The sequence below is a fragment of the Apium graveolens genome, chromosome 6, assembly GCF_009905375.1.
Source record: "Apium graveolens cultivar Ventura chromosome 6, ASM990537v1, whole genome shotgun sequence".
Lineage (NCBI taxonomy): Eukaryota > Viridiplantae > Streptophyta > Magnoliopsida > Apiales > Apiaceae > Apium > Apium graveolens.
Window position 1 is genome coordinate 62,445,972 of NC_133652.1, and position 21,744 is coordinate 62,467,715.

General features: G+C 36.7%; 1 protein-coding gene across 1 annotated transcript; it reads left to right on the top strand.

The window, feature by feature from the left end:
• Positions 1-7,282: 7,282 nt before the first annotated feature.
• On the top strand, positions 7,283-21,366 carry LOC141667499 (potassium channel AKT1-like). The gene is made up of 12 exons (XM_074474020.1): positions 7,283-7,594; positions 8,599-8,967; positions 9,263-9,320; positions 9,440-9,760; positions 10,558-10,803; positions 12,412-12,510; positions 13,003-13,035; positions 15,631-15,816; positions 17,982-18,176; positions 18,285-18,360; positions 19,504-20,076; positions 20,671-21,366. The coding sequence occupies exons 1-12, from the start codon at positions 7,377-7,379 to the stop codon at positions 20,937-20,939; spliced, it is 2,643 nt and encodes an 880-aa protein (XP_074330121.1). The 5' UTR covers positions 7,283-7,376; the 3' UTR covers positions 20,940-21,366.
• The last annotated feature ends 378 nt before the right edge of the window (positions 21,367-21,744 follow it).

Sequence of the window (21,744 nt, forward strand, 5' to 3'; positions counted from 1 at the left end):
GTTTGAAGGATCACTACCCCATGCCGAGCTTTGACCAGCTGATAGATGCCACGGCCGGCCACCAAGTTCTTAGCTTTCTTACCGCCTTCTCGGGATACCATCAGATTTCCATGAATACGATAGACATTCACAAGACAACCTTTATTACACCAAATAAAACTTACGCTTACATCAAAATGCCTTTCAGACTTAAAAATGCGGGGGCAAACTTTCAATGTATGGTGAACAAGGTCTTTAAGGAAAAAATTGGCCGCAACATGGAATGCTATGTGGACGATATGATTGTTAAGTCGCCATTTCAGGATCATGCCGAAGATCTCCGAGAATATTTTGAAACTTTGAGGAAGAATAATATGAAGATCAACCCAAGCAAGTTTACGTTCGGAGTTTCCAGCGGAAAGTTTGGGTTATCTAGTAAGTGAACGGGGCATAGAAGCCAACCCAGAGAAAATAAAGGCAATAATATATATGGAGCCTCCGAAGTGCATTAAAGACATTCAAAAGCTAACAAGCCGATTAGAGGCACTTCGGCGTTTGCATATTAAGGTCAGCCGAAAAAGCCTTACCCTTCTTTGCTGTGTTGAAAGGTTTGAAAGCATTTGAGTGGGGGCCCGACCGCCAAGAGGCTTTTGATGAGCAAGTGAAATATTACTTAAATAAGGCCCCCTGTTGATGAGTCCGAACCCAAAAGAAATGCTGCAACTCTACCTCGCCGTGTCGGATCGAACTATGGGCATGGTGCTAATAAAAGAACATGAGGGCAACCGACACCCAGTTTTTTATGTATCTCATATGCTAAAAGATGCCGAAACCAGGTACCCCAATGATGAGAAGCCCGCATATGGGTTGCTCATGGCTACCCAAAAATGGCGACACTACTTTCAAGGCAAAACAGTGCAGATAGTGATTGATCAGCCGCTCAAGAAAATTCTAACAAGGCCCGAAGCCTCAGGGAGGGTGGTCGCCTGGTCAATCGAGGTGGGCTAATACAATTTGGAGTATATTCCGAGAACATCCATAAAAGCCCAGGCACTAGCCAATTTTATGGTAGAGTGCACTTTCACGGAGCAAAAGGACCTTATGCCCGAAGAGTTGATTTGACAGCCGGGAAAATGGAAACTTTTCATCGATGGGTCAGTAGCTGGATCGAAATGTGGGACCGGCCTTATCTTATCGTCCCCTGACAGATTTGAGATTTGTCAAACCATTCGATTTAATTTCCCCCCTCACCAACAATGAGGCTGAATACGAAGCCTTGCTGGCTGGATTAAGCTTGGCGAAGAACCTCGAAGTAAAATATTTAAGGGTGTTAAGTGACTTCATATTGGCAGTGACATATTTCTCGGGAGAATACGAATAAAGGGAGCTGAGAACTCGAGCCTATGCCGCCAAAGTAAAAGAGCTATCTTTGCCTTTCCAGTCATTCAAACTGAGCCAAATCGTCAGGGAAAATAATAGCAGAGCCAATGCTTTATCTTGGCCAGCATCGTCCGAGACATAAAGTCTCATGGGGTCCATTTATTTGACCGAGATGACGGGCTCTTCGATCGACAAGAAATGGTGCATGGAAATCCACCAGATGATAACGTGAATGACGCCGATTTTAGCCTTCTTAGAAAATGGAACATTACCCCTCAATAAGAAAGAGGCACAAAAAGTAAGATAAAGAGCAGCCAACTACACCATCATAAATGGGAGACTTTACAGAAGGTCGACCTCATCGCCTCTCCTCTGATGTCTGGATACAGAAGAGCAGAAACTTGCTCTAGAGATGGTGCATGAGGGCATTTGCGGAGAACACCTCGTCGGAAGGGCTTTGGCCTTTAAAAATTCTCCAACAAGGTTTCTACTGGCCGACCCTGAGGGTTGACGCACACCAATACACGAAGATATACATGCAATGTCAGTTGTTCAGTCCAATTCTGAAGCGACCCTCAGAGGAGATGACTTCAGTATTGGGCCCCATCCTTTTTGCCATGTGGGTGGTATATATTGTGGAATCTTGCCGACTAGTACAAAACATGCAAAGTACTGCATAGTTGCCATCGATTATATGACTAAATGGTTGGAAGTTCGTCCTCTGGCCACCATAACCGAATAGGCGGCTAAGAAATTTATGTTGGAATAGGTTATACTGAGATTTGGAATTCCCAAAGTATGTGTATCAGGCAATGGCAGTCAGTTCATCGGAAATAAATTCCGAACTTTTCTCCATCACTTCGGAATTCAACAAAAATTCAGTTATGTAGGACATCCTCAAGGCAATGGTGTTATCGAAGCGGCAAACAAGATTATTTTTGATGGCATTTAGAAGAGACTAGGCGAAGCAAAAGGACTGTCGGTTAAAAAGCTGCCTTGGGTCTTGTGGGCATACCGAACGACACCAAGGCCGTCCACAGGAGAAACTCCTTTCAGACTAGCGTATGGGATATATGCACTCCTACCAATTGAAGTGGGTCTCGAGTCCCATCAGACGGAATTTTTTGGAATTGAAAAAAATGAGGTCGGCCTGCGAGCCAACATAGACCTCTTGGAAGAAGAAAGGGAGGCGGCCCACCAAATAAATTTGAAATACCAGTTACAGGCCGTCCAATACTATGACTCGGGAGTGAAGAAATGAAGCTTTTCCGTGGATGATCTAGTACTAAGGGAGCTAGCTACGCCTATGCCCACTAAATAATGTAAGCTTCAGCCTAACTGGGAAGGCCCCTATGCAGTTTCCGAAGTGATATGGCCAGGGACATACAAGTTGAAGACCATGACCGGGGAACCGATCAAAAATACTTGGCACGCTTGTAGACTCAGAAAGTTTTTTCAGTAAGCAGTTAAAAGCTTTCTAGCTCATTTCAATTTATTTAATTCTATCATTTAGTTCCGTAATGCAGTTTGAATTCAATGAATGAGAAACATGTAAGAACTATTATTTGTCAATGAAAATTATAAGTTTCCAGTTCCCATTTCAATTTAGCAAGGAATGATAATTTCTCAGTTATATGTTTTGGAACTTGAATTGTAACCTTCGGAGTGGGAAATAAACGGGTCAATATAGTATTATCCGAAGAAGTAAACTTTTTCAAGAAATTTACTAAGGCCCAATTTGAGGCCGAAGAAGAAAAAATTTATGAAGGCCCAATTTGAGGCCCAAGAAGTAAACTCTTCAAAAAGTTTACTAAGGCCCAAACAGAGGCCGAAGAAGTAAACTTTTCCAAAATTTACTAAGGCCCAATTTGAGGCCGAAGAAGTAAACTTTTCAAAAATTTTACTAAGGCCCAAATTGAGGCCGAAGAAGTAAACTTTTCAAAAAATTTACTAAGGTCCAATTTTGAGGCTGAAGAAGTAAAAATTTACTAAGCCCCAAATTGAGGCCGAAGAAGAAAACTTTTCAAAAATTTACTAAGGCCCAATTTGAGGCCGAAGAAGTAAACTTTTCAAAAAATTTACTAAGGCCAAAATTGAGGCTGGAGAAGTAAACTTTTCAAAAAATTTAGTAAGGCACAATTTGAGGCTGAAGAAGTAAAAATTTACTAAGGCCCAAATTGAGGCCGAAAAAGTAAAATTTTCAAAAATTTACTAAGGTCCAATTTGAGGCCGAAGAAGTAAACTTTTCAAAAACTTACTAAGGCCCAATTTGAGGCCGAAGAAATAAACTTTTCAAAAATTTTACCGAGGCCCAAACCGAGGCCGAAGAAGTAAACTTTTCAAAAATTTACAAAGCCCAAACTGATGCTGAAGAAGTAAAAGCATGAATACGAAAAATAACGATACATAATTGGCAGCAAAGTTAAAAATTATACAAATAGCCCAAAGGCAAATAGAATCCATCCTGAAGGCAATGAGTTTACAGTCAATTTTATAAAAATAACATAGTTAAACTACTCAGAGAGATAGTTCTCTGGGTCGGAGAAAACGACCCAAGGCTCATTGATATTGACGCGGCCAACAGGGTCTTCCGTGCCGACATCCAGCAAGAGATTATATTCCCAGCCCCTGTCGGAAGCCCTAATGACGGCCTCGTCAAAACCCATCTGAAAGCAACGTTCTTCCGTTCGCTCCAGCATCTTCTTCTCTTTTCAGAGCATCTTTCGGGTGGCTTTTAGCTGAGTATTCCGTTGTTCGACGCATTTTTTCAGACGGGTCACCTCCTCCTCCAGATTTCGCTTTTTCTAAGCTAGGGACGAAGCCTGACTATCAGATACTTCCCGGGCTCTCTGCTCCCGCTCCAGGTCTTCTTCGGCCTTTGTGCAACGAATCTCCAGATGACTAGCCGCCTTCATCTGGGCTTGAGCATCACAGACTTTGTCGGCTATGGAAACCACCCATGGAACAGTCTAACATAAAAATGAAAAGAATGAATAAATACAAGTCAAATACTAAAAGGACCGCAAAAAAGTAAAATGAAGCATACCATAGAGAGCCGAGCCATCAATTAGGTGCAATCTTCGGAAAGGTCCACCGCAACGTAGACCTGCTGATCCTTCGGCACCATGAGGCCGCGGAAAAGATCTAGCCCGACTTCCCTAGCCTGGAGAGGGGCCCTGATAACCAAAGAGTCTGATGAAAGTACGTCCACTTCGGGACGTAAGTCTCGATGACGTCTCCTCCAGGAACTTTTCCCCTTTTGCGGGAGTCGGGATAGTCATCTGGGGCCGTTGATCGGGTTTCCCTAGTTAACTCCAAGGAAGCAGTAGGAGAATGAGAAGGAGACCGAACCGGAGCCCGGGTATCAATGTCTTTGCCGCGAGAGGTGCCGGAAACCGCCCTCTCCAAGGCAAGTTTTTATTCCGCCTTCTTCCTCTTCCTTTCTAGGAGGGCTTGTCGGGAAGACACTGCAAGAAATAGAGCAAACAGAGTAAGGATCAGATGCTGAAGCAACATGATGCAATAAATATAAAAAACATGTAAGGACAAGGTGTTGCCACTACCCCATAGGGCCAATAGTCACTCCTTGTCCCAACTACTAGTCAATGGGACTTTGGGAATCCGAAGGGATACCAGAGCCCCATAGTTAATTGCCTCTTCGGGAGACAACTCCGGCATCACTAGGCGAGTTGGTACGACTTCGCGCCAAACACCAAACTCTTCCAAGTAGAGGCCAGATATGTAGCATAAATGAGTATGGATTTTCTTGTTTCTAGAATTGGTAGCACACCAATCCCCTCGGCCGGCCCTACGGTCAATGGTATAAAACCCTAGAATTTTCTCGTTCCTTCGGAAGTCGTGGTAAAACCAGAAAAGGCGAGTTGATGGCTTGATGTTGGCCGCCAGGCAGCGACATTGGAATGTATTAATATGGATAAATCAATTCGGATCCACCTGGGTGAAGGCAATCTTCCTCTGTCGGAACAGATGTTTTAGCAAATTCAGGAGAGGGACTCGAAAACCACACTTCACGGCCGCTTCAGAAATTCCGATGGCACGGCCTCCGCACTGTGAAGGGACCGGGGGGGTGGCAGCTGAAGATACGGTCCGAACTTTTGGGATGATAGAGATGGTAAGCCCCCCTCAAAATTTGGTACTTATTGTAGAAAGTCTTTATGTCTGCGGACCTCAGCTGCGTGAGGTTGTTCGCAGCAGGGAAAGAAGCAATATCGCTGAAGTGGGATGGACCGCTTGGTACCGGGGGACCCTCAACAGATATCCGATCCATAATTCTGCATTCGAAGATGAGGAATGTTATCCATGTACTCGGACCAAATGATCAAAGAAAGTAAAAATTATAAAAAGGCGACCGAGTACAACAGGCCAGGATCGGTCTGGGGACTCGAGGGATCGGCTCCCAGGGTGTGTTCCGAAACTTAGGCGTCTTGAAGGATTCCCAAGACCCACAACATGCCTGCATGCCATCTTTAAATCCCGACAAGACCCCAAGTGAAAAAGAAAAAAGAAGAAAAAGAAGGAAACAAAAAGGCAAAGTGAAGACCTAGGTGCTGAAGTATGTTCTAAAGGCCGAAGACTGTTTCAAGGTTTGTGACGCCGAAGAACATTCAAGCCCAGAAACAGCCCATTTCGCCTTCCCTAAAAAGCCTTCTAAACCTATGTTTACCCTATAAACAACTCAATTCAGAGAAAGGGTAAAAAAAAAAAAATGTATAGAAGAAAAAGGATAGAAAACACGTCCTAGTAATACTCTACGCTACTAAGGAAAGTGCATGCAAAGTGTATACCCAAAAGCGAAAAACAGAAAACATAGGACATTAAAGTAAAAGGAGAATCGCTTACTTGTGTTGGGAAAGTGTGGAGGCTATTGATAGAACCTTGATCTCGTATTGCCCATGATTGGATGCCTGGAGTTACTACTTTTGCAGAGAGTTTGGAGTTACAAAGAAATGTAAAGGAAAATGTCGTAATTGAAGGAAACTATATATAGGGGAACCAGGGACATGACCCTTGGGATCCTCGATCCAGGAGACGTTGGTTTTGAAATCAACGGTGAAGATCAAGTTATTTGGAATTCAACGGCTAAGATGGAGTTTGGGTGTTTCGAGACTGGACAACTGTCATCATTAAGACAGGCGCGGGTTCCCAAGCAGCACTTGCCTTTGAAGAGAGTTCGTGGGCCGAAGCGTTTGGTCTTGACCTTAGAAAATCATTCTCTGCCGAAACCCAGAGACATGTTGGAGGCCCACAACTATAGGCCCATGTTTCAGGTTCGGCCGAAGCGAAAGATGGTCAACCCATGGAATGGAGATCCAGAGCGGCCCCGTAAGTAAGACGACGAGGTCACCTGTCCACAACGTCCACTATCCCCAAAAGGTGGAATGAGCCGAATTTAGTGGGCGTAGGATATATACACAAGGGGGCTCTACAATCATCAGTACTCTCTCGTATTCTTAATTACCCATTCCTAAAACCGATTAATTTATTTCACCGGAGGTGAATTGGGAGATCATCCCTCATATTTTTCTTCTTTGCACGTCGAAGTCTACTTCTCTAAACAAAGACGAGATGGGCGGAAATTAGGTTATAAGACATAATATAACATAACATCATAGTATTGTTTGCTTGAAAAAGGATGTTGGTTAGTCGAACTTATGTGATCGAGCCGAACAAAAAAGTTTACAATGCATGAGTTTAATTTATCAAAAAAATCACATAAATCGTATGTGGGTTTAATTTATCATAGTTTGATCTGAAATATGCACCGGCCCACGATTGCATCAAGGATACATACGATTTTGTCCTATATTTTCTCGAAACGGAAGGGGGAAAATAAACCTAGTTTTGTCATCATATATATAAGATCAATCTATCAAGCTTCTTCCTCCTGATATAGGGCACGATACAAACATACATGAAGCAAAACGCCATTGTAATAAACAAATGCACTGGTAGCTCAAACAGAACGAAAAAGAAGAAGAAAAAAAGGAAAAAAAAGGATGAAGCTAAGGAAAAAAAAGAAGGTAACTTTTGGGAATAAAATTCAGGGGGTAAATGAAACCCAGAGTGAAATTGAGATGGTGTCCGATATCTCAGGGGATGATCGTGCTTCATTTTACAGCATGTCTAATGGGATTCTTCCTGCTCTTGGTGCCGAATCCACCCGAAAAATGAAGCTTAATCATTTTATTATTTCACCCTTTAATCCCGGTTACAGGTCCCTTTTCCATTCTTTCTTACTGTTGTTTTTTCTCGTTTTCTTATGCATGTTTCGTAGATATATGGTTTTTGTTGGTTGATTAGATTTTGTAGTGTGTGCATGTCTAAAATGAATTGATATGATAGTAATGTATGCATTAATGCATGTGTATGAACTCTCTACTTCTTTTTGTTTTCCATTTTATTGGTGTTTTAAGTGGGGTTTGAGTAGGTGGATACATTTCTTTTGAAATTTTAAGTGATTTTGGCCTAAAAATAATGTCCAAGTGTCCATAATCATGTCAGAGTGTTTATTGTCCACCGTCAATATCACAGGCAAACTTAGAAGTCCAGGTCACAAAGTATGCATGTGTTCGCGAAAATATCACTTTTAATGTTTGACAAAATTGGCCCAATAAATGGGACGAGAATCCCACCCAGTACCAAATACTTGGCCAAAAAGGAATGAACTACCTAGCCTCTTCAAACCCGAAAAAATAAGTTTTCGAGTGGGGGATGTTAAGATATATAATATGATCTTGGTAAACCTAATTTTAACACCTTAAAGTTTTAGATGAGCTGACAATGTTTCTATTTTTTCACTATGTGCAACACGCTTTTCTCACGAAGGGTTCTTATGGAATTTTAGAGGGGAAATATCTTGAAATGTTATATCTTGGATTTCTTTTTAGTTGTCGTAAAAAAAGGCAAACACATGTAGGAGGACTTGCTATATGTTTTTTTGTTCATATCTCAATGCATTATCCATAACAGTAGTCATATTATGAGTTGTTAACTCTTATATTTTTTTACTTCAGTCAGAAAAAAAAACTCAAAATTTATAGAAGGGGAATCAGAAATTGCAAAATCTTGACTTCAATGCTATACTCTTTGGGATTTTTTTTCCTTTTTTGAGTTTCACTGATCACATGTTACTTTTTCCCCTTTTTGTAAATTTAAACGACTACTGCCCGTTGTTTTATTCTTAGACTTCACATACTTTACTTGAACTGAATATTGCAGATGTTGGGACAAATTTCTTGTACTTCTTGTATTTTACACAGCATGGGTGTCCCCGTTTGAATTTGGAGGATTTTTAAGGTCGCCAAACCATATCCTGTCTATAATGGATAATGTTGTGAATGCATTTTTTTTCACTGATATTATCATAACCTTCTTCGTCGCTTACATTGATAAAGCCAATTATGTTCTGGTTGACGACCCAAGGATGATTGCATGGAGGTATGTAAGCACTTGGTTTATCTTCGATCTTATATCAACAATCCCTTCTGAGTTTGCTCGAGGTGCTTTGCCTGATCCTTTGGCACAATATGGGTACTTTAATATTCTTCGTTTATGGCGTCTTCGACGAGTCAGTGCTATGTTTACCAGGTAACGTTGAAATTTTACATTATTTTAATCTATTTAATTTCTCCAAATAGAATGTAACCTTGTCATGTAATAAATCAGTTTATGATATTGAGCATTCAAACCTTATCCATATTTAAAACCCAACTTACTTGACAGAGGTTTGATTTTTTTTATAGTGTGTTTGCTTGTTTCGTAAGAAGTGTGCAAATTATAGCATGACTAACTAGTTATATGGATAGAAAATTCTTGGTCGAATATGATTCTGGTCAAACTATAGTGTTAATGGAGGTGTTCCCCTTCTGTTTAATTGTCGCAGATTGGAGAAAGATACAAGCTTGAGTTACTTCTGGATTAGATGTTTAAAGATGATATTTGTAAGTATTTACTAGGAATGTTGCCAATTGATTATTCGATTAGACTTATACAGATGATAAGTCCATGTGTCTTCTGTTACAATTTAATTTGTCATAATAATGCTTGTAATGTCTTGTAGGTAACACTTTTTGCTATTCATGCTGCCGCTTGTATCATGTACCTTATTGCCATTCGTCATAAACCTCTGTCAAATTCATGGCTGGGGCTTATCTATGCTGATAAGGCTAATGACCAGAGTACAATAAAGTTATATGTGACAGCAATGTACTGGTCTATTACTACCCTTTCGACAACAGGCTACGGTGATCTGCATGCTACTGATGAATGGGAGATGGCGTTTACGACCATTTACATGGTATTTAACCTAGGATTGTCATCATATATCATTGGAAACATGACAAACTTGGTGGTTCATGGGACTAGCCGAACCAGAAATTTTGTGAGTGATTTTCCCTTAATTTTATCGTTTACAAGCACACAGTATCCCGAAATTATTTCGCATTTTTTTGTTGAATACAACTAGATTTAGTATAAAATAAAAATCTATCTTGAGCGTAGGTAATCAGCCTAAAACAAAGCTACAATGTAGAATAGACGATCTGCTGTTAGTGCCGGAGAGTTTTCTAAGGAAGGTCGGTTAGTGATGGGCAAAGCTGTTGTGGTGGTTGTGTAGGGTAAAAGTTAAATATATTGCAGTGTGTGTATGTGCGTTTGCGCACCACATAATTGTATGTTGCTATAATCCGGTTCAGAGTACTTGGAAAAAGTCCTTATATATTCACATTAAGAGCTGGAAATGGTGACTATAATTAGGTTTTGATTAGAGGGAATACTCTAGAGCACTACGCCTAATATTTTGACATACTGACAATTATTAAAGTTTAAATTTCTTGCATATTTTGATATGTGCCTTGAACGAAGGCCATATGTTTTAATCCATTATATATATTTTTTAATTGCGTCCTTTAACCAATAAATGCTCCAGCATGGGATCCTAAATCTTTCGAGTAAGTTGTGGTTGTATGTGATAGTAAGTTATAATTATGTAAGGTATATCTTGAATATTTATATAGTTCATTGTATAATTATATGCGGTGAATCTTGAATATATATAGTTTATTGTTGCCTGAGTTGTTGTGGACAGTCTTTAGGCAATTGGTCTTCCAGCCCCGTGTTAGGCATTTGTGACTAGTCTTTGATTCCATCTATCACTTGTGAATTTTCATGGAACCATAGAGAGATACCATTCAAGCTGCATCGAGCTTTGCACAGAGGAACAAAATCCCTCTTCGCCTGCAAGATCAAATGATTGCGCATCTGTGTCTGAAGCATAGAACTGACTCTGAAGGGCTTCAGCAGCAAGAAATTCTTGAAGTGCTTCCGAAAGCCATTCGATCAAGTATTTCCCACTTCCTGTTTTACAATCTTGTTGATAAAGTCTACATTTTCAATGGAGTATCAAATGATTTGCTCTTTCAACTGGTAAGTAAATGAATTTCCTCTTCTTTGCTAGCCATGTTGAACATAGTTTTTCAATTTGTAGAAATACAATTGGTAACATTCTCTATTGTCAAATGTCAACTATGCTATGAATCAAATTAAATTTTACATTGTTGTGTTCGTGCTTTCTGATGGCACACAATCCCACTAGTTTACCAGTCAGTTACTTGACACTGGATGTTTCATGTGTTGAGCTATTTACCCGAATTCTTCAACTAGTTCGTTGTACTTGTGTCATATACATGGCAGTGGGTCTAACTTCTGAGTTCTTGTAAATGGTTACGCCACACCCTAGCAGCGCAATCCAATATAGAATCTGTTTTAAGAAACTTATCTGTTAGGACGAAGACCTCTGGAAGACTTCATTCTATATTATCCTTATAATTTTGTTTTATGTAATGGATACTCAATTATATAATAGTATGCAACAGCTTATTATTGGTAATGACAATTTTTAGGAAAAGGTTGCATAGTGAGTCCTCAGCCCACGTGTCCCATGTTGATCCACATCCAAGAATCTTATTATTATGATACTGAGAATCCGACGCTTTGATTCATCAGTACTTGACATATAATTTTGGATAACATAGATGTTGAGTGTGAGACTTGATAGGTAAATATATTTAGGAGAAAGTGGTAAAGTTAGGATTACAGGTTGTAGTGTGTGTATTAAAGGGTTAAATATCAAAGTGGTCACTTAACTGAAACTCATATATTAGTTTAATCATCAAACTTAACGGGGTATCATTTGAGTCACTAAAGTCATAATAAATATCAAACAGATACCTCAAATGCTCGAGGATTAAAAATTATTTTATGGAGTTCTAAACATTTTTCTTAAATTATATTACAACCAAATGAAAAGTGATGAATTCATAGTATTTTAGATGATGTAGTGAGATTTTTAAAAATTTATCCACTAATTATTTTTATTTAAATAAAGAAAATGACTACAAAAATAAAAATAAATAGTAGATAAATTTTTAAAAATCTTACTATATTATATAAAATACTAGAAATCATACATTTGCATTTGGTTGTAACAGAATTTAAGAGAAATATATAGAACTCCATAAAATAATTTTTAATTCTCGAACACATATTTTGAGGTATCTGTTTGATATTTTATTATAATTTTAGTGATTCAAATGATATCCCGTTAAGTTTAATGATTAAACTGATATATGGTCTTCAGTTAAGTGACCACTTTGATATTTAACCCGTGTATTAAATAGTGGTATAGAGGCTGGTTGATGGCTTACTGAAAAGGCATGTGGAACGATACCAAGGCGTTATTCATATATGGAGCGTTGAGGAAAGGTTATAATCTGGTTTTGAAAGTCATTTTAACGCATTTTATCTCATCTAAATTGCATCTTATTGTAATATTTTACCTTTAAGGGAGGATTATCATCTATGTAAAACTAGTGCATGTTGGATTAGGCAAATTGCCGGACCATGTAAATCTTGTATTGCTTGTTCTTCCTTGCTAGTCTTTCTGTTTTTAATTTGAATAGTTTCTTATAATTACGTCAAATTCTTTATCACAACTGCATGTTTTAGTTATATCACGATTGTCTGAACATATAGGTAGCAGAAATGAAAGCCGAGTATTTTCCACCTAGGGAAGATGTGATACTGCAAAATGAAGCACCAACGGACATGTATATTCTGGTGACAGGATCAGTGGTAAGGAACTTAATTTTTTACTTTACATGATTCCAGTATCTGATACATCAGAAAAATACACATTTATAATTTATAGCAAGGTGATGTCCTTCTGAACTGTGAAAGTCTATACAAATATGTGAATTAAGGATTTGCTGTCACTTAATGACGAGTAGAATAAAGTTATGAAATCATCTTAATAAGTAATATAAACAAGACAAGAATTTTGCTTCAGACTTTTGAGAATTTTTGTTATCATTCTCTAAATTACCTTTTCCGTTCCATGTAAAATTTGACCCTTACGTTCGGTAAGGTCACTTCATCCTGTATACAACTTTTTGAATATTTTCAACCATTACCTTCTTTTTTTTTGATAAATATATTCAACCATCAACTTTTGTGCAACATACAGAAGGAGATGCCATCTGTTCATTATGTTATTAGATGTGTTGTTTTCACTGTCGGTGTTGCTTAAAGTTTAGAGTCAGTCTAACAGTAAATTCTTGGTTACAGGATCTTATCACACAAAGAAATGGAGCAGAAATGGTAATATTATACATCACCTTTCTCTGGGATATCATTATAAATTACTTTGGTTTATGTTATATTGTTGTGCTCTTGGTACGCACGATAGAAACATGAAATCTTGGATGGGAAATATACTGAATTAAAGATCACATTGTTGATATTAATAATAATAATAAGGGTTAAATATCAAATTGGTCACTGAAGTGAAAGTGATATATCAATTCCTTCACTCATCTTAACGGGGTATCATTTTGATCACTAAAGTCGTATAATTATCAAATAGATAACTCCAAAAATGTGACGAAAAAGTAAATATTATCTTTTATTAAGTTCTACACATTTTTCTTCAATGCTACTATAATCAAATGAAAAGTTATGAACTCTAGTATTTTAGATAATATATCTAGATTTTAAAACTTTTATTTACTATTTATTTTTAATTAAGTAAGATAAAATAACTATAAAATTTAAAATAAATAGTAAATAATTTTTTTTAAATCTAGATATATTATCTAAAATACTAGAGTTCACAAGTTTTCATTTGGTTATAGTAGTGTTAAAGAAAAATGTGTAGAACATAACAGATGATAATATTTACTTTATAATCGCATTTTTAGAGTTATCTATTTGATATTTATATGACTTTAGTGATCAAAATGATACCGCGTTAAAATTAGTGAAGGAAGTGATATATGGCCTTCACTTCAGTGACTATTTTGATATTTAACCCATAATAATATTATTATTATTATTATTATTATTATTATTATTATTATGATTATGATTATAATTATGATTACTACTACTACTACTACTACTACTTTTGTTGTTGTTGTCGCTACAAAGTGAAAATAAAGTGTATGTCTTGCTGTATTTTAAACCTTAAAAGAGCTCTTTTCTTATATGGAAATAGCTAAGTACTTGGAAAAGTTGAATATAATTTGCAGCACACACTGATACAAATATATGCTCTCCGTGATTCTGTTTCTGTGACTATAAATTGCAGAAGCAAGTCCTGAATGCACAATGAAAAGGTCTTAATACTAGTCATGCTCCATATTGGGACAACACGTTAAGGATTTCCTGTAGAGAAATTGAGATCGAAGACAAGATGAATAACTCCTAAAGATTCTTACGAATTTATGATTTACTGCATTCATATGTTCCAAAAAAAAATATTTGAGGCAAAGTTATGAATCAAATGATCGGGGTAACCCAACTCATTATATAATACAGAGGGGTAAACCAGATTATGAACAAAAGAGGTACATAATTAAAATTAGCAAGCTGCATAGCATTATAATTTACATCTTACGAGGGGACTATGGCATTGGAATTTTACTGCCCCAACTTGCACATAATGCTCCTGATCCTATACCCTGTTACTGACGCTGTGAAAATATCAGCATATAAGCCTAGAACTACAATTTATACAATTTGCAAGTTGGCCTGGCTATAGCAGCTGCTTAAGGAGCTGGTAAGCAGCTGCAACTTCAAGGAGCTGCATTGCACGGTTTGAAGCTGACTATCATATTCAGAGGGGGGAAGTTTAGGTGGGACATTTATCAGAAATTTGTGGATATTAAGTGTATATCATCTATCAGAAGGAAAGCTTGCTAATCTGTGTCTGATTATTAATTTATACATGTCCCTCGTATATATCTTAACAATCGTACAGGGGATCATAGAGTGACTCACAGTACTTGATGGGCATACAATGTCTGTTTAGTTTTGTTATGAGTCTTTTCCATGTTCATACATAAAGCCTTGAGCATTTATGGTATAGGGATATTAGTTCCATGGGATAATAGTCCTTTAAATATAGATTTAATAAGGTAATACTCCCGTCTCCCAGCATTATAATCCTTACAAAAACATGGCCTCAGTGTCCGTGTCATTCATCAACTTGATTTGGATTTGTGAGATTCAAGCCGGTTTCGACCTAGCTCTACTGCGTTCGCTAAAGATTTAGTTTTTCTATGCCATAACTGACAAACCCTTCGCATACTTTCCACTTGATGGTTAATAATGATCTCATATCATTGCCACTAGCTGCATCTTGCAACTTCTTCTTCCATGTAGATTATATCGACCAAAGTGGCCATGCTTGAATAGTGTTTACTCATTCAATAAGTATGTTTAACCTGGAGATGTGCATGTGATAACATAAAGTGTACATAAACACTAAATCGTGTAGCATTATCTCTTTTTGATTTTTCCGCCTGTGGACTTAGACTTCTTTTTTTTCTGGTGGGCCTTTGCTGCTGTAGCCCAATAACGCCATGTCAGCGCATGTTTACCTTTGATACTAATGCAATGTGTTCTTTTATTTATAACTAAAACTATAAAAGAAAATAACAATTCAAGCTGCAGTAACACAATTTTAATTTCAAAATACCTGAGTTAAAATTGCATTTTTAGGTGGCAAAAAGGCCATTTTCAGAATTATGCTGTTTTGGGCCATTTTGTTTTATTTGTGCTTAAAGGGGCCAACACCCATGTAGTTGTGCTTCTTAGTTAAGCCTTATCTGATGATTGAACTCTTTAAAAGTGATTTGTAATTGACTTGATTTTTAGAAAATTAAATATTTTTTGTGCATTTTCTTATTGCAGTTTGTTAGAGAACTAAAGGCTGGTGATGTTTTTGGTGAGACCGGCGTTCTCTGTTATCGGCCACAACTGTTTACTGCTCGTACAACACGACTGAGTCAGCTGTTAAGATTGAGCCGTACTGTATTTTTGAATCTTATTCAGGCTAATGTTGGAGATGGGACAATAATAATGAACAATTGTCTTCAGGTATGTGATTTGAACTAGGTACTCACCTGAAGTTTCTTCTTTCATACAAAACGGTGATGACTGTTGATGCGGAACAAAGAATAAAAATATTAGTGTATATATATTTTATGTTATTAGTTAGGATCAGATTTAACGTAATTTGTTTTAATTATTATATTATAAATATGTAAGAATATTATATATCATGATTAGAAAATAAGAAAGGACCGGTTTCCTTTATTAGAAGATTGATACTTGGTGACTAAGTTTAGGGTCTACTTGTATGTGGCTATATAAGGAAAGAAGGCCCTTTATCTTACAATTTCGAAGTAAGTGGTCCAAAAGTATCACATATCAGGAAAATGGCCCTAATTATCACTGCGAAGCGCCAAATTATCCAAAAGTTGAAAATTCAGCCAATTACTTGGTGGGCCAGCCAACTGGGCCTGCAATTTTTTTTAGATAAACACATTTTTGCAATGCGTTAGTGACTTAACGCATCAAAATTTTACGTTTCCTTTCTTTAATTTGTAAACCAATCATATCAGTCTAGCTACTAAACGCAAGAAAAGTTTGCATTTTTGAATTTGGAATAAACCGCAACAAAATGTTGCGTTTCTGAGTGATAATAAGGGCCATCTTTCGGCGCCTGTGAGATTTTGGGCCTTTTCTCCCCAAATTGTGATACTAAGGGTCATTACCCCTATATAAGCTGATGTAATCTTTTGTTATAAGGGGAATTAATTGATTACTATTGAATTGAGAAATTGAGAATTGTTTCTCTCTTGTTATGGGTGGCGATCCTAACAAACCATTTTTTTTGTTGGGAAATCCTAGGGGTAGTGATTCTTCTTCGGTTGGATCACCTTAGGCATGGGTTTTCTGCGGTTAATTCACAATTATTTATCCTTTTATTGTGTTTTTAACCCTTTTTCCTGCATCAACTGTTATTCTTTCTAATATATATATTCTCCAACTGCAAATCAAATAAATTATGTCATATGTAGCCAAAAGGGGAAGCTAATAAGGTCTCTAACTGGAGACCTAGAGACCTGGACGATGAAGACTTTTAAAGATAATTTCTAGCTTTTCTTACATAAACTAACATATTTCCTTAACCCCCACCCTGAAGCATATAGTCTTAACGATGCCCAACTTGTTATGAAGACAGGTGATTGATGGTCCCATGTCTTAGTAAAAACATCAGCAAGTTGTTCTCCTCTCTTCGCATGACTAGTAGATACAGGGACAAGGAAATCTTCCATCTTCTCTCGAATAAAATGAGAATTTAAAACCAAATTCCAAAAAACAATTTATATAGCCATATCAACTGTTAAATGACGTATCAACCATATCCCTTAATTAGGTTATGAACTGGATCTAGATACCATGTGTTGTTTCTTACTTTTCTATCTAGATTTTTTTTGTCAAGTACTTTTCTAATTAGATTTATTCGAACGCTAGCACCATATCCTTAATTGAAATCTTAGCTGATGGAAGAGATCTTGCTCTTTTATTCTATTTTGGACTAAAGCTTTTAAGCTTATTAGTATCATTCTAGATAAATCTTGGGTGAGCGAGAATAAAACTCAGAAAAGTCCTCGGCCAGGCGCATCCATAATATGTTTCAATATTCTTTTTACTACATCCTAAATTACAGTGCTACATTTTTCAGGCCTTCGGATCTAACTTTGACAGATAGACCACCTGAACACATCCATGCTACGAAACATATTAACCATAACAATTTTTGAAGTAATTACAGTAAACAAAAACCTTGACACCTACATATATGTATTATTTACAGTAATTACTTCAGGCTGACAGAAAAATGGTGGTCTAACATAATTTTTATGGATGATTTTTATGTAAATGTTAACTAATGTTTAAGTAGCAGCATCTAAGAGAAATAGTTGTGATTAATGTGTTGATATAACATATCTAACATTAAAATAGATTATTAAGGAGTAGAAAAGAGTTGTGCAGGTTTAGGGTATTTATATTGGGTGGAAGAAGGACTTAATTGTTTGGTTTTGTTGTATGAGACAAATTACTTTTTACAGAATGAAGTGCTTGACTAATTCAAGCACAATTTAATTTGTTTAATTATTACTTATCGTCTTTTACATGGGAGACTAGTAAGTTTTAAATTTGTTCTCCTTGATCTTTTCATGTACCAAATGAAGCATTTGAGCGAGCAAAACGATCCAGTGATGAGTTCTATTCTAGTAGAGGTTCAGCACATGCTGACAGAAGGAAAATCTGACTTGCCTCTTAGTTTGTGTTTTGCTGCAATGAGAGAAGATGATATGCTGCTGCATAAGCTACTAAAGCAGGGGAAGGACCCAAATGAATTGGACAGCACAGGGCGTACACCTCTAGTGTGTAATTTTCTATATTTTAAAATGCACTCATGCATAATACACAAAAAAAGATAGATGTCTGTCTGTTTCAGAGGCCTAAAGGGATTTCTATTTTGTATGCCACAGCATATTGCAGCATCCAAAGGATCCATGGACTGTGTGTCGGTACTCCTAGATTATGGAGCAAATCCTAACAGCAAAGGTATGTTCTTACATGCCAAACGAATATATCCAGTTAAGGCGGCTTCAATTCATATTGTGAGTTGTAAACATATTTTTTTTGAAGGTCATTATTTTGCTTTAATTATTAATAATATATCCGATCATATTTATTTTATCTGTGTAAAAGGAGTCTAAAGGTAACTATAGGAAAATTCCTAAAGTTACTTACACAAAGCGATATAGTTTTGATGAATAGTTGTGAATACAGATTTTAGTCATATTGAAACAATATAGTCTCTTGCTCGTGGGATTTGTAATCCCAATTATTAAATCATCGTCATTGTTTGATTCCTCAAAATTTGTTTACATAATTGTAACACTTATGCACAAATAATATCAAATAAAAACTTTTGTCAAAAAAATATAAATTTAAAACTAAGAACATTTGGTAGTTATGTTTGTTGTCTTTTAAGAGAATGCAGGCTTTTGAGCAAGTAGCAACCATAATATTATCAAAGAAAAATGACAGATACTTATTTAACCCTCCCAGACAGAAAGATAATACATATCTAACCAACTATAGGGGATCTGGTAAAAAGGTGGTTATAAAGACATCCTTGGAAACTCCTCAATCATCTCTTTTGAAACTATTGTAACTCCATAATTTTTACAAGGAACAGAAATATCATATTCTAGAAAGCATTTTAATTATCATTGCAAACTTTTGTTGAAGAATTTTTGCAGAATTCTGAATGTACTTATTGTATCTGAGTTTTGGCATGTAATTAGGTTTTCCTCAATAACCAGGTCCTTGATGAAGATTTATTTTTTTTCTCACATATTAAATATTTTCTAATAAAATCACATGAGACGAATTAAGTGACAAAGTTATGTATTTTTGTTAAACTTTAGATACTTTCCTATAGTTACCTTTAGATACCCTGCAGTATACCCAATCTAATATACTTATACTTTTTCCTCTTTGTTTTAATTTTAATAGTGTAAAATTTTTAAACATTTTGTTTTTTACCAGTTTTTCAAAATTATTTTTCTAGGACATTTTTGATAGATTTGGAGGTTTCTGGGTGTGTTGATGTGTAGAATTGTCGACCATGACATGCCATCCATAGTAACTCCTTTACACCAATTATATTTACGAAATAATAATATAATAATTATGCAGATTCTGAAGGTAATGTTCCGCTCTGGGAATCAATATCAGGGGGACATGAAGCTGTGACAAAACTACTTGTTGACAATGGGGCGATCATATCTTCTGGTGATGTTGGCCAGTTTGCAAGCTTTGCCGTTAAACAAAATAACTTGGACTTGCTCAAGAAAATTATTCAGTATGGTGGAGATGTTACATTGTTGAACAGCACAGGGACTACAGCGCTTCACACCGCTATTTCTGACGAAAACACGGAAGTTGTTAAGTTCCTGCTGGAGCAAGGAGCAGATATTGACAAGGCAGATCAGCATGGATGGACTCCAAGGGCCATGGCTGAATACCAGGGGCATGAAGAGATTAAAGGTCTTTTTCAAGCTGAAGGGCAGGGCAGAAATAAATCTGTTGATGCACTTACTGGAATGGAGGATGTGCGTAATTTAACGAAGTATCAAAGTGAGCCTACACTTCCTCCTCCTTACGAGGATGTCACCTCATCAATGATAAGTGACCGTTGGAGGAGAAGGAGCAATAAATTTGATAATTCCCTGTTTGGAATCATCTCAGCTGCACAAAATCTCGGCAGAGGTTAGAAGTGCTTCTGTTTTTTTTTTAAATTATTATTATTGTAAACAATTGTTTCATGATGGTTTAAACAAGTGTTTCATGACGGTGCTTCTCTTCAGTAAAGTAAAATAAAATATGCCTAAAATCTTGATAGAAATATTTGTCTGAGTCAATTGTTTTGGGCCACTTTGATCGCATTTTTTGTTAAATTAACCATTATGATTGTATGGTTCCGAAAATCAGATCTCTTGGTAGACTATATTTATTTCCATACAAATATTATTTTTTCAATCATTCATGACAAATATGTTAGTGATTATATATCTGCTAAAAAAATATGTTTTAGATGTAAAAGTAACACAAATTTTTATGTGTTATGCGGGTGTTAAAATTGACAACTTTTCCCGGGTAACGTTTTGGAAAATTACTCCTTATAGCTGTGCGACTTTGGTCACTTTCCCAAGTTTGAACTTATTGGATGCTGACTTATTCATAGGTATTGTTTCAATCCATGAAAGTTGGAGTAGGAAATATTAAAGAGATCAACTGTTAGTGCATTTTGGGCAGGATTAACTAATTTACTTATATACATTTAATTTCATTTTAACAATGCAGCTGGGAAACAGCAAAAGCTATCTCCAGTACAATATGAAAGGCTTCCAGTTTTGAGCAATGAAATTGCAAGGGTCACAATTCACTGCCCAGATAAATACCAAACTAGTGCAGTGCTAGTTTTTCTTCCAGAGTCCATCGAAGAGCTACTTGAAGTTGGTTCCCAGAGATTTGGGTTCTCTCCTACAAAAGTTGGAACGAAAGACGGAGCACTCATCAGTGACATTAAGCTAATTAGAGACGGGGATCATCTCATGCTTTCTGGTGATTAGACTGAAAACATGTATTGCTAATCATGCTGATTCAAATGTCCGCTATTGGTGGAACGTGCTGTGAACAGTTACCAGTTATTCCTATAATTCCACAAGATTCAAAGACAAGCCGACAACTTTAGTCATGTAACTTGGTGAAAAGGTTTGGGGAAATGCCATCACGTGCATTTTCCCTAGCCTTTTCGAAGATGGTCCTAGCGGTTTCCGGTGCCAAGATCTTAAGTTTTCTATCGGCTTCAAGAGTTTAGATGTTGTATGAAGTTGATGAGTACAAAAAAAAGGTTGGCAGCTATATTGTATATTTATGAATTTACCATCCCGCCGTGAGTAATTATGAATATCTGCAATCAACAGGAGCCTCTTCCAGCTCCTGTTTCCTCCTCTTTTCTTGACAAGACTAGCATTCTAGTAAACTAATGTAATAATATACGGTAAATGAATTTCATTTTTTTAGAAAAGTTTATCGTCTAATCGAAAAATAAACAAATTATTCTCCGAAACTCAAATAACAAAATTTTAACGTTGAAAAACAGAAAGCATCCTTTGAATAACAAAACAAAAAAAAAAACTAGAAATATTAAAAAAAATTATTAATAAAAATGTAAAGAATAAAGATATGGACCCCGTATTCACAACAATTACACCAATCCAGATTCATACATTTTAGTGTTTAGCATGTGTGCATAGCATCTTACCATGAACACACAAACCTTTATCTTATTATTAAAACTATTGTGCACGTCACTACTATACTTCCTGACATCACATCCCCTTTAAATTAAACACATCCCCTTTGAATTAAACA